Below are 14,785 nucleotides of genomic sequence, written 5' to 3'. Positions count from 1 at the left end.
GGATGATGGCTGATTTAATCAGCTATCATATGCCTTTAACAGCTTCACCCTTGACTTTTAACCTGTGAAATCCCGCTGTCAATCTCTGACGGCATTGAACACGCGCTGGCAGGGAGGGTGCATCATTCTACGTGCCCATCAGCGCGTCCGTGACGTGATCGCAGTGTGCCGATGGATTGTCAAGACAGCCGAGAGTCTGCTGAAGACCCCCGCGCCTGTCATTATGATACTCCTGTGAAAGCCAGCGTTTAGCTGGCATTCATAGGAGATCGTGATTTTAGCTATATATAGCAGTGCTGATACAGTGCTATGTATAGCACAAGCGATCAGACAATCGCAGCTTGAAGTCTCCTAAGGGGACTATTAAATAAGGTAAAAAGTTTAAAAAACAAAACGTTCTTAAAAATCTAAACAAAAATAAAAAAACACAAAATATGGAATCACCCCCTTTATGCCCCATTAAAAAGTAAACAATAATAAAAAAATATATACATATTTGCTATCGCTGCGTTCGTAAAAGTCCGATCTATGAAAATATAAAGTAAATTAATCCGGTTGGTAAGCGGTGTAACGATAAATAAAATCACCAGAATTATGTTTTTTCGGCCGCTACAACATTGCAATAAAATTCAACAAGAGGCGAGCAAAACATTGTATCTATCCCAAAATGGTATCAGTAAAAAGGTCAGCTCGGGGTGCAAAAAACAAGCCCTCACCCGGCCACAGATCCCGAAAAATGAAAACCTTACGGGTCTCGGAAAATGGCGACAAAAGCAATTTTTTTTTCACCTTTGAAATAATAATAAATTATACATGATTGGTATCTCTGTTCTTGTACTGACCTGGGGAATTATATTGCCAGGTCAGATTTAGCATATAGTAAACATGGTGAATAAAAAGAAACAATTGTGGAATTGCACTTCTTTTGCAATTTCAACGCACTTGGAATTTTTTTTCTCCTGTTTTCCTGTACACAGCGCGGAAGAATGAATGATGTCATTCAAAAGTACAACTCGTCCCGCAAAAAACAAGCCCTCATATAGTTATGTGGCTGGAAAAATTAAAAAAGTTATAGCCCTTGGTAGAAGGGGAGGAAAAAGCGAAAATGAAAGATGGCAAATTGCCATGTCATGAAGAGGTTAATAACCTCATTGATGGCTTGCCAGGCGTGTAAGTGTTTGTATTTCATACTTGATTCTGAATAAATCGAGATGTTTTGAAACTTTTGTTTCAATTTGTCACATTTGCATATCATTACCATGGCTATTGATTCGGTGATTTCCATAATTCCATGACTTTTCCATCTTGGTGTTCCATTGTTAACTAGTAGAAACTTTAGGGAAAACGTTTATAAAATAGCAATTGCCCAGAACCCCATTTTCTTTAATTCTGGTCCTGCTTTCATTCAACTGTCCCATATCAAATATCAATAAGAAAGGCACAAAGAGAAATTAGGATGCAGATCACATACATATCAAACGAATGGGACTGTCATGTGACTGTTGCTTCTAAAGCTGTTATGTTGCCAAAATCTGTGTGTGGCCCCAGTCTTTTCATTATTATTATTATTTCCAATTGCACTTTAGGGTAATCCACACTTGTCAGACAAATAAAACATATTCCAACAACACATATTTAAAATGCCAGAAAAACCCACAAGAAAATATGACATGTGGAAATGACTTTTATTACAAGTTTGGGCTATACAAATATGTCTCTTTATTGAATCCTTGTGGTGCATAACTTTGAACCCGGAATGTCAGATGACTAAAAAAACACAAATGTATTCAATATTGAAAAAGAAAAAAGAAAATAAATGTAGTATTAGGCAGCAGTGACTGTCACGATACATAACCGTAATAAATACAGGATACAAATTCAATGATTAAAATTTGTCAGTTGTGTAAAATTGTCCCCATAAGCCTTGTAGAAACCTGGGCGGAACAAGAATTTTTTTTTGTCTTGAATACTTCCATTTTAGGTCCTGGTGATTCTTAGGCTTATATACATAGCGATGTTTTCCTGGACTCTTTATATTTGGATATGTTGTGGCTTCAGTTCCAATTTATGGACCCACAGGCACTACATCTGCATTAGTAAAGGACCATATTTCATTAGAAGCTACGCTTATAGGGGCCAATACCTCCACAATTTGGCATGTACATTGTAGAGCATCCATAAAATCCCATAAATCACGTACAGTATATATCAGTAGCAAGCTATTGGTGCCATATTTGGGACTTCAGAAGTAGGGGTCGAGTGCTGCAGATTGCCCCATCACCATCAGAAACACCGGAAGTGCTGTGAACAAAGCCTAATGCAATTGTATCAGCATATGCAGGGAATTATATGTTCTGATATATGGGGAATGCTAATTAATGTTGGGGGATGGAGTTCTGCATGAAACACTTTTTCATCCACTCATCAGGACAGTATTTAGGCTTTATTCACACATCAGTATTTTGATCAGTAATTCATCAGTATTTGTCTGCCAAAACCAGGAATGTCTCCAAAACACAGATCACCCCTGGTTTTGGCTTACAGACACTGATACAAAATACTGACCAAATACTGAATAAGCCCTTACATGTATAGATTGAAGTTAAGATATTTATAAATTGCAAGTATGACAAGGGGCATCGTCTACATCTAGAGAACAGCAGTTTTGACCATCATTAAAGATGAGGATTCTCTACTGTAAGAGCTGTGCGACTATGGATCTGTCTGGCAAACAGTGCTGTACTGGTTAATTCAATGGACAATTTCAAGAATGGCCTGTGTGCTTTTGTTGAATTATATATCACAAGTTATAGGTTCTTGATTTTTCGGGATTCATAGATGATCCACTGATTGTAATTGCCATAATCGAAGCTGGAAGTATTCCTCCCCCTAATATAGGACAGTATGCATCCACCACACAGAGGCTTCTGCCTGTTCAGGATCAAATAGAAATGCTAAAAAAGACAATCAGGGAGGCAAGGGCACTTCCATGTGTAATATTGTTACAAGTGATACAGGAGGTATGAACAATTAAGCGCTCTCCTGATGTGCTATGCAACTGAAAATGCATTTGTTTAACCTGTGTTAACATTTTTTATTTTTTTATGTTATTGTTTTTGGAACTTACCATGCTTTTATCCTGGTTCTAATGCACCAGCAATAAAAGTGGGTTTAATCAGACAGGCCGTTGGACTTCTTATTTTCCTATTTCCTACCCTCTCTGAGGATGAACACTGTAAGATTGTAGGCAAGATTTATGTACTTTTGCAGCCTTAGTAACTATGTAACTATACCGCAATAATACTAGAATCCCTTTAATTGTGAGAAGAGTACTTTGATGATCAGCTGATCACAGTATGTTCTGCTGCTGAGATGTGATCTACCATACAGTAACTGTTAGGGCCCATTCACATTGCATTTTTTCCTATGTTCAGTATCACCATCAGGGCTTGCGTCCAAATCCCCCCATAAAACGGGATTCAGAAGTATGCACTGATGGGACACTGACTATAATGATGCAGACAGAGTTACCGTGTGCTATGTCGTGCATCATTTCTGGCCATATATGCCCATTGGAGATGGGCACCAAGATGTGGTCTACTACCTCCAGTATGGCCGAATCCTGCTTTGAGGGGGAGTTTTGATGTAAGCCCTGACGGGCCACTGAACGTGGGAGACAGCTGAATGTGAAAGAGCCCTTACATGCAGCACCACCACAGGCAAAGTGAAGCATTACACTGTTCTCTCCGTTGAAATCAATGAACTGTTGATGGACTAAAAAGTAAGAGATGTATCTTCAGGTTTGCACAGACGAGAATCCTTATAGGGAGCCAACTATTTCGACAGAGGATAACCTAAAAATGATTTGAAAATACTTTTCTAAAACAGTCAAACACAATCATTCACAATATATTAAACCTGCTAACTTCTTTCATAGTATGTATAGCTTCTGCGCAGCGGTATTACTATGAGAGCTCCATCCACTTGACTAAATGATCTACCTGAACGTAAAAAATGTAATTGGAAAAAATCTCTGTTTCTTGGGATTGTCTTAGACACAATTACTACTACAAAAGTAGGCTAGTAACTGTAAAAACACAGGTTCTGTAATGTGGGGCAAAAACATTTACTCCTCACATGTGAGAAAAAATGTAGAAAATAGTTCTTGGTCAGATATATTAATACCACAGTCCCAGGAAATAGTGGGACAATAATAACTGCTCCTTATGGGTTTAACAGGATTTAAAATATAGATTTTTTGACAATAAATAATCAGATGTTCTGTGCTCCTGTACTTTCCTGGATGCATTATAGTTATAGTTATCAGTTGGACTTGCACCCACAGTAACACGATCAGAATCTTTGTATGTCATACCCACGCGGCGAGCCTCCGGATTTATTTTTTATATAATGAAATAAGCATTTAATCTCCATTAACGATGGAGTTCAATATCTTCTTACATAGGAAACCCAATAGAAAAAAATACATCACTGACCCAGCATTATATATAATACAAAAATATTATTTAAACACTTTTTGTAGGTAAAAATGTACATATATATATCATGCTACAATAACAAATTCTAATATATTTACTTTTCACATAAACTTCAACACATTTTATGTGGCCAACAAAGCCTACTAATAAGCACCATTTCTGTGTTCTTTATGAGGACTCGGAGACGTGACCTTTAGAGCTATTCAGCATAATTAAATAAGATGCCATACCCATTATATTACTTGTGGAGTTCTATTCTTCTGATAAATACAAAGGTACACAAGACACATTTACAAAGCGTTCAGCTCCACTATTAGTAGAGTTTGACTTGGCAAAAGTGATTTAACGTCTTCTCAGCCTTCAGAAGCTCGGGCACATACGTATTTCTAGAATTATCTCTGTGCTAGACCGGACATGCTCCTTTTCATTTTCTTCAAGTCCTTTTCTCAAATAAAGTTCTTTGGCAACATATAAACAGTTTTAGGAAGCAAGAAATATTGTCTAGAAACAGATGTAGTCCTGGTGCCCGTTGTCATCTTATGAGGAGAGAATGCAGAGGTTCTCAGCTCTTCATTTCTGTGAATTTGATTTCTTGAAGTCCCACAGCAAGCTTTTCGTGCCCCTCTCGCGTGGTGGGTTGTCACAAACTTTAGCTACAGTTATTTAAGATTCTGCACAATTCCCCTTCTTCAAGCTGACATCGTCGAGTCCAACTTGTCCTGATCCATCTTTCCCTCGTTCTGCTTTAAAGACAATCTATGAAATAAAAAAAAATCATACAGAAGGTCAGCAAGAAGAAATGGGCAGATGTAGCTGTAGAGTGAAACTACACCGGAGACACATAGATCAGCATAGGAGCTGTATACACATTGGGTATTTTTAATTAAGACTATATGCTGAATTACTTTACTATTTTACATGCACTGGAGCAATGCAAATGTCTGTAGCAAAGGTGCACATAGTCTTTAACTATGATTGTAAACCATAAGGTATCTTTTCTCGGACTGTACAGAAAAGCTCTGGTGTGAAACACGTTAGACGTTTTTTGCACTGCATCGGGGTTAATCTTTATTTAATAAGCAGTGCAAAGATTGTCGTTTTTTTTTAACAAAAATCATATACAGGTATTTTATATTCTTAGGATGTGCTACAACATTAAGATTGCTGTTGGTCTCTGATTCTGAGAATGAAGGGTCAGAAACCTCTTTAACTTTTTCTCTGCATAGAGGAGCTTTCAGACGTGTTGCTCGGGGGAACTGCAACTTGGCTTCATTTAATACAATGTGGTAAAAACTAGAAAGAGTATAGGCAGTCAGACGCCCACCAATCATAAAGTGATGACAAATCCTTGCAGTTTGCTATTGTTATATTTTTACTTAACTTTATTATATATACCTTATGGGGATTATATGTGTAGACATTGACCTAATAAATACTATTGATTTTGCAAGTATTTGGGATTTTCAATGTGTTAACCCATCTCAAAGTTTGCTAATTTTCATTACAAATTTGCTAATAAAGATAACTTTAATTTGCTGGATTTTTGTGTCAGGTGTTTACATACTAATGATTATTTAGGTGTCATCTTAACATCTTCATTTTTTTTCCTTTTTTAAGGTTTAATAATAATAATTCCTTCATTTCTTAAAAGGAAATCATGGTTTCAACAACCTATTTTTATGTTTGGAAAGCCAAACCTAGGGTTCCCAAATTCAGAAACCCCATAAATTAAAGTCCCTAAAGACTAGAGGCCAGAGCAGTAAACACAGTCATTGCATGAATAAGGACGGATGTCTGAAATGCGTCTCTGATTTCTAATTCTTGGATTTTAATGGATTGACAATGAAAGCTGGATTTTAAGGACCCCTTGCTGGAGTTTTTTTGCACATTTTTTCCTAAATGCATCACACTTATATTTGTGATCCCTAACAAAGGGATTGTAAAAAAAAACAAAAAAAAAACAATACAGTGGTGCTTTAACAGTCGTACTGATGTCAGTGTACACCACAAACTTTGTAACCGACCTTTTATATTTCCAGAAACAATACTTTTTTTAAGTTTACCTTTTACTTTCATCATAATGTTTAACAACTTGGACACTGATAAACATTTGACTGAGACCTGAATATAATATGTGGAGTGTTTGGAACATACCATCAAACAAAAGTAGGAATTACTATAATAAGTCTACTTACACTTCTGACACCTTTCCCAGGCAAAGTGATGTGTGTTTCGCCCCATTTATGACTACCTCCATTTTTCTCCCACGCAGCAGGACCACGAACGCCCGATCGTCTTATAAAGACTTGAAGCTTAGCAGAATCTTCTCCAGACACTAAGCTTTTAAATGACAGGCAGACGTCTCCAGAATATGAAAGGTGTCCTAGTGGAAGGACCAGCCGTGCTACCTTCCCAGAGGTTCCCTTGGGTTCCATGACTGTTAAATATTTCCCCCCTAAACAGAGCAATGATAATCATGACATATAGTGACCTTTCAAGAAAAGGAGTAAATTAGAGCTGCCTAATAAAATGACTTAACGCTATAGATTTCATTCCATTCTAATATGCACTATATTGTAGAATTAGGAAATGTTCGCTAAGACTATTGGGAATAGACAGATAAATCCCTCAGCAATTTGGAAACAACTTAAGAAAAAGAAAAATACCCACAGGTCGCTCATTTTCATCTGGAACCTAAATGAAGTCAGTGACTTCCGCTAGCTTTCCCATTAACAATGCACTAGTCTTTATTAACTTTATTAGCTCTGGTGTTATCAGTAAATTAAGTATGCCGCTGCAAATATAATGAAATGGAAATGGGAACTTGTCATAAATAATTTCATTTTAATATGATTAGTATATAATTTATGAGGTGGCAGTACATAATGCAATTTTAGAGCGGAAATGGCAGGGGACACCCATAAATGTCGTTATAACCCATAATTTGATTCCTGAACTTTAGGTTAAAAACCGCTGATCTGTAACTGTCACGTATGAGGCGCGAACAAAATATCTACACAGCACAGCCACCATGAAACCTTCATAATAACTCTTTAACTATACCCGGCCTCTGTCACTAGAATTGTGTGTCTCTATGCTTTAGCACAAATCATCTAATAAAGGCACACATGTAAGGCTGTCAGGGGGCAATTCTCCTAGTATACAATCAGGTAATGTCTTTATTTCCACTCTGTCCAATACCTGGATCAGACCTCAAGCACTGATCCTGACTGGCTACAGTGTATAACCCGCACCACACAACTATGAAATATCAATGATTAACAATCATTCATTTATTAAGCTGTAATTACAAATTAGACATGGTTGTTAAAGGGGTTTTCCACTTTTACAAATCTGGTTCCCTAACGCTTTTATACATGTAAAATAACAAACAGCAGGTACTCGCCCTTCCTAGGTCCAGCTCCAGCTCTTTGCATCTGCTGTGGATTCTGTGATTTAGCTGCAGTGCTGATGTCACAACTACAGAGAATCTCACCGCTGCAGCCAATCACTGAGCTCTGTCATCAGTATCTGAAGAACCACGGAGCTCAGTGATATGCTAAAGCGACGATGTGCACTGTAGACATGGCATCACTGCTGCAGGCAATATATGTAGATGGGAGCAGAGGCATAGAGCCAGCATTGGGCCTTTATGTTACATGTATAAATGCGTTTGGGGACTAATTTTGTTAAAATGGAAAGCACCCTTAAAATGCTCATAAAGTGCCGCAGATGTACATTATATGCTTCTTGTTAGGCTGTAGTGGATCACAAGAAGAGCAAAGAAAAACTGGTGATGATTTCCATATGAGTCAGAAATCTTATATGTTCTTTCTTAACAAACATTATATTCCATTTTTACATAATACAACAGTAAGGCTACAGCGTCATGAATTAAAAGCAACTAAAAAAAAATCACTTATAAAAAAAATGGAAGGTACCTCCGATTAGGATAGAAAACCTACATACTATTCTTCTTTAATGCTGGTACTAAACATCCCATCTACATTTAAATATAGTCATCTGAGCCCAACGATTTGGGTTGGACCAGCCATCAATCTAATGTGTATGGGGACTCCCTGACTGTGACTTGACAGATGATATCAGGATAGAGAGGAATCAGAAATTTAGAATTTGACTGCCTGATCCATTTGTTCTCAGGAAAATAAGAAGCGGGAGGTATCCAGTCCGGTCTGGTAGCGGTTTACCCTCCTTTCCCATACAGAATACATGAAAAGTTTGCCGAGCTGAGCATTCACGTGTATGAGGGAGTTGGGTGAAGTGAAGGGGAGTAGATACTAATAAGCTAGAATATATGTTAGTTGTGAACATTAAAATCGGGTGATTTGGTGAGAAGTCCAATGGACAAAGCAAAACATCTTACCTGAGTGGTCTTGGACCAATTCCCAATGTAAATCATTTTCTCTATCTCTAATCCAGCCGCACAATCCATTGTCAAAGTTACAACTATGGATCAAAACTCCTGCAAAGTATGAAGGGTATTATGTTCACTTAAAGGTCAAAAGCTCCAAGATGAAAGGAAAATATCAGTGGTTAAAAAAACAAGTAAAGAGGGTTATCTAGGTAACATATGAAGTAACTATTGCTATGCTTGCTGCATACATACCCATAGGAATCCTGACATCATAAACCATCTTGTCAAATGCATGTGTGGCCTGGGATAAAGCCATACATGACTAAACATGATTGAAATGCCTGCCACCAGGTCAAAAGTGGCAAGAGAGATTCAGTGCACACTCGAATTTTGATGATACAAGATTTTTATTTCATGAAGGCAAACATAAAAAAGGTTCCTGTGAGATGTGCGACAAAGTTAGACATTTCGACCCCACCAGGGTCTTTACCACAATGTCGTTTGGTTGTTGTGATAAAAGGAATATGTTTGTGGAAGAAATGTTGAGTGCCATCCAACAAGAATAGGGGCCACGTGGAGCCAAGACTGCGCAGCATTAACTGCAATTCTTCCTTCAACTTTCTTCTACAAACATATTCCTTTTATCACAACAACCTTTACAACAAGTAGCCTCATGCTTAGAAAACTGCACTGCACTTTCTGCTCTGACAGCTTTCTATCACATCCAGTAGCAGCTTGTTCCACAATTGTGCTCCAGTTCCTCTTCCGTGAGATCAAAACAGGCTAGCCTACCCTCCCTCCCTATGGTCATCTCTGATGGACCACTTTTAGGACACTGGGAACATCTCACAAAACCAACTGTTTTGCAGATGTGCTGAACCCGTAATCTAGCCATCATAAGGCCCTTGTGACAGGCGCACAGTTGCTTATGCCATTTTTCCTGCTTCCGAGACATCAACCTCAAGAGCTACCAAGTATGTCCCACCCATTAACAGGTACCTCTGTCACAAGACAATCAACGTAATTCACTGTGCGGACACCTGGTTTTAATGATAAGTCTGACTGGTGTACATGCCATTGCCACTACATTTACACGATAATACTTCGGGTTTTGAATGATTCCGGATTAGCAGACAGTTTGGGGCAGGAATCCAATGCAAAGCTGTTAAATTGGTAGACTATTGGATTCTGGATATATTTTACTGGATATGATTTGGGAGGATGGGAATTCAGAGAATAATCATGTTTTTAAAGAGGAATTCTCCAAAAATACAGTGAAAAGACATTAAACACAGAAAAGCCAAGGTACATAATATGATGTATCTTCAAGAATCTGGTTCGTAAAACAAGGATGTCCAGTTTTATGTGCACATGTATTCATCAAATAATTAGGCGATACAGTATATGGCAGGAAAGTATCCAACAGCCAATACAAATATTACTTGACTTTACGCACAGTAAGATGATAAAATAAATTTTGACATGACTATAAATTCTTACCTGGATCGTCATTTTCTTCATATTCATCAGCACTCAGCCCCCTCTCAACATCAAAGTGAAAAAAGATATTATTTTCATGCCGTGGAACTGTAATAAAAGGAGAGAAGATCTTGTAATTCTGTGCTTGACTGGACAAGAACGTTACGCAAGAGTACAAAATTAAAGAAAAACTAAAAAAAAGAGAACACATTGATTATTGACCCTCAGAACTGTTTTACTTTTGAATAATTGAGCGGGTGAGACTTAGCCAAAGGGGATGGGTTTAACAATCTTTTTGTACGACTGCTGACAGGTGGCAGGGGGAAACCTGCTGCAGCTAGTAGCTTTACATACATATAAAGCATAGTGATGAGAAGGACATGGCTGATCTCCTGGGACACAAACAAGTTTCTTTATATTTTACTTCGTTTTCATTGAAATATGAGACAAAATAGGATCAATAGAGAGAACAATTGCTTTTTATTTTTTGGCATTTTTATGTTGCAATAATATATTATCCCTTATATACACCTTTATATTTGTTTACTGATTTCTATTTCCTTAAAGTGAACCTGTCAGGTGATAAATACTGCTCTAACCGTGGGCAGCATGTACCAGGCACTGGTTGCGCGACCATAGCCATATACCGTATGTATGTCTCTGAAACGCGGAGGCGTTTCAGAGACATACATACTTTTAATAGCTGCCGGGGACCGAGCTGCACTGTGCACTAGTCAAACAGGCGCGTCTCATGTGGCTTCTCCCCACACGTGGACAGTGACTGGCAGGACTCTGCCTACGTGGGTGTATAGACAGAGACCTGGAGGAGAGAAGCCGCCGGGGAGCTATTAAAAGTATGATTCTCTCTGAAATACCGCAGCATTTCAGAGACAAACATACATGGCTGTGATCGTACAGCCAGTGGCTGATACATGCTGTCTGCAGTTTGGGCAGCATGTATCACTTGACAGGTTCCCTTTAAGGGATTTTTTTGACTCTAGAATCCTCCATAAATAAAAAATTTGAGAAAATATAAATTAACAAGTTATAACAGCTGTAGGGGAAGCTAAATATAAGGACTTTTCTCACTACAGAAAAGTAATGAATAAAGAAATAATGTTCTTGTTATTCCTCTAACAACAGCAGGGAATGTGAGAACACTTTACAAGGTTGTTACTAGAGTCCTGTAAGACGCTAAGCTATCTAAACAATTTCGATTGCGTTGTGCCCCATGTTACTTAATCTTGGACCTCTTATTTCACTATACATAGCACTAATCCTGTATGAGAAGACTCCTCATTCCACGGACGCTGTGTGAAAGAATTTGACGATCAGACATTCTAGCCATGTTCCATTTAATCTGGGAGGTCCACATGTGAACACCATGGAGTAAAATTCTCACCTGCAGGTGCAAAGACTGACAGGCGTTCGGGGCCAGAACACAAGGGAATCCTATAGTATGTCTTCACACCAAATCCTTATCACATAGTTTACTCTTACACTAACCGATAAACTGGAATGAGCGTTCCTAGCAAAGGAAGTTTCTCGATTATTGGCCCGCCTAAATAACTTGCTTAAAAATCATCCATCTTGGCAGCACATCACCCTGTGTAAACAAATGTGCTGCCGAGAACAATGATAGTCTATCAGCACAAAATGATCTGTGATCCCTAATACACCCTAAAAATACTCACCTTACCTTGTCGTGGAGGTTGACACCCTATTAGACATAATATGGCACCACCGCTCAACGTCGAGTGTCCCTAAGACACCCTAGTACAACCTGACTAGTCCAAGAGATATAAATAATAGCTAGATCATGCAACAATAACCTATATGCACAGGAAAGGGAGTGAAGATATATATTCACTGGATACTGAAACGTAGGTGAGATATGTGACAGTGAGTATCCCACAAAACTAATAACTGTAGTAAGCAACCAGTATAATGCTATAATATAATACAGTGACAGAAAGCCCTAATAGTGTGCAAAAGCCACACCATAGGTCTTATATTCCAAGCATAGCAAATAGGAGACTTCTGATAAATCCTCAATATCTGATAAAGGCTCAATAAGGAAATGGTACTTAGCACAATATATATCTTCACTCCCTTCCCGGTGCATATAGGTTATTGCTGCACAATCTGGCTGTTAATTATTTCTCTTGGACTAGTTAGGTTGTACTAGGGTGTCTAATGGATACTCAACATTGAGAGAGGGCACCATATTGCAAGGCAGGGTGAGTCTTTTTAGGGTGTGTTATGGACGTCTATATCAACCCCTATTGACCTCCTGTGTCATCCATTAAGAGGATATATTTCTTCTTCTACCTTTCTAGTTAATGCTTCACATTTTTGTTTTTAATGCAAATTTAATAGAGATATTATATTTTTAGGCGTTTTCTTTTCCTGTAGGTAAATTGTTGAGGGCCCCATCTTTGTCCTTTTCAGGTGTTTATTAAAAAATGTACATGAAGACTTCCAGTACATGACCTACAATATAAAGCAGCCATGAGGGATTAGCTAGTTTAGGTTTTAGTTGAAGAATCAGGATGTAAATGGTTGATTTCTACTGAAATGAAAATTCCTATTGGTCTAGTGATCCTGAACATACTGTGCATTAAGACTAATTCTTCTAACCTCCAGATGTTGCCAATGTCAAGAAAAGAGACTTCATAATTGTCACTGAGTACAAATACACGGAAAATTATCTGGAAATACCAAGCAATAAACATCTTTCGACCTCCTGTGATCATATTTCTAAAAAGATCTTCTACACATAAAGATTTTATGAAAGCACAACTGCTCATATGATCGTCTATACCACATTGAATTGTAAATGGAGAAATTTTATGACAATTTTTATTTCCTTTTCACCATGGAAACAATTCCTAAGAAATAAGGATGTGTCTGCGAAACAGGTCTAAAGATGCAGAACTCCGAGACCATCCTTCATGTCGCTGGCAAATCTGGTGACACGACATGAGGAACAAATGTGGGAACAAAGAATTACTCATTCTACCGGCATGAAATATTACACTCCTTGACAAGGAATCAATGTTCCCGTCTGCTGTCCAAATACCAAACACATTGATTTAGATCAGCCTTGAACCTATAACAGGAAAACATGAAGTTATTGATAACTATGCCCTTGACTGCTCACAGGACTGAGGCACATTGAAATTTAGCATACAGCTAGTGTCTTGTTTTACTCTGCATTTGTAACATACATCATTTTCTAGATTATCAGGCAGTAATGCCCCGATTCATCAACGCGATTATGCCAGAATTCTGATGAAAATTGCTTTGAAAAGTTGCTAAATTTTTGCACAGCACGAGTTGCACAAAAATTTTGCAACTTTTTGCATTTTCACGCCAGTTTAACCCAGCTCTGGTCATTTTCACGGATCAGGACGGGGCGAAACGGGCATAACGCCACCGCTCGTCTAATTCATGATGAGCAGTGGTGTCCCTTATGTAAGAAATCTTACTCCACTCCCTGACTGAAGTAAGGTTTGTGGCGAGGTGAACAGGGAGGTGCACACCACTTTTCAGACACGTCCGATTCATTAGGAGGCGTGCACTTCTTAATGAATCAGTAGCATCTGACTCCAACACGCCCCCTTATCAAGACCAGGTCAACACCTTGATGAATCGGGCCAGATTTAATCAGATTTAAATATCAGTGTATCAATGCAGAAAACTAGCAGGACCAAGTGCAGGGATATAACAAGCAGCCACAGTCCTATGATGTGAAAAGTATAGCATACTGCCAACATATAGACGATGGAGGGTCTATGTGTCGTACCAGTCACTGATAAAACACTCCTTTGCCTAAAATACTTAAAGGAGTTTTCCCACGAACAAAACTTCATTTTAATCAATAGATCTTGGAATAATAATAAGTTCCACAATTGGATGTATTTAAATAGCATGTTCCTGTGCTGAGATAATCTTATAAATGTGCCCCTGCTGTGTACTGTGTAATGGCTGTGTCTGACTGTGTACGGAATACGGTCTGATCATACCACATCTCCTGGGCAGGGGAGGAAGTTAAAGAGTATACAGATATTACAGCACGGGATCACAAATGATTCTTTATTTGAAGTAAAACATTGTTTAAAAACAGGCAGGGAAATGTTATACCTCACAAAAAGAATCAGCTGTGATCCCGTGCTGAAATGTCTGTATACTTTTTAACTTCATCCCCTGCCCAGGAGATGTGGTATGATCAGACCATGTCCCTCCACGGTCAGACACAGCCATTACACAGTACACAGCAGGGACACATTTATAAGATTATCTCAGCACAGGAACATTTTATTTAAACACATCCAATTGTGGAACTTATTATTATTCCAAGATCTATTGATTAAAATGAACTTTCGTTCGTGGGAAAACCCCTTTAAATATTAATCTAAGTTAAATTTCT

The 14,785-nt window shown here is 38.2% G+C and overlaps 1 protein-coding gene across 5 annotated transcripts in view; it reads right to left on the bottom strand.

Annotated features, from left to right (window-relative positions):
- Positions 1-1,666: 1,666 nt before the first annotated feature.
- The window catches only part of NPNT (nephronectin), a 116,875-nt gene continuing 103,756 nt past the window's right edge, over positions 1,667-14,785 (bottom strand). For all 5 annotated transcript variants that reach the window (XM_073639546.1, XM_073639574.1, XM_073639564.1 and 2 more), the window contains 4 exons: positions 10,375-10,461; positions 8,884-8,982; positions 6,695-6,954; positions 1,667-5,255 (listed from right to left, as the gene is read on the bottom strand). In XM_073639546.1, coding sequence (XP_073495647.1) covers positions 5,163-5,255; positions 6,695-6,954; positions 8,884-8,982; positions 10,375-10,461 — 539 coding nt within the window. In that variant the 3' untranslated portion in view covers positions 1,667-5,162. The remainder of the gene's footprint in view (positions 5,256-6,694; positions 6,955-8,883; positions 8,983-10,374; positions 10,462-14,785) is intronic.

The sequence above is a fragment of the Phyllobates terribilis genome, unplaced genomic scaffold, assembly GCF_046119375.1.
Source record: "Phyllobates terribilis strain yellow unplaced genomic scaffold, ASM4611937v1 Scaffold_1__5_contigs__length_1240528914, whole genome shotgun sequence".
NCBI lineage: Eukaryota > Metazoa > Chordata > Amphibia > Anura > Dendrobatidae > Phyllobates > Phyllobates terribilis.
This window is presented reverse-complemented; position numbering and strand designations above follow the sequence as displayed.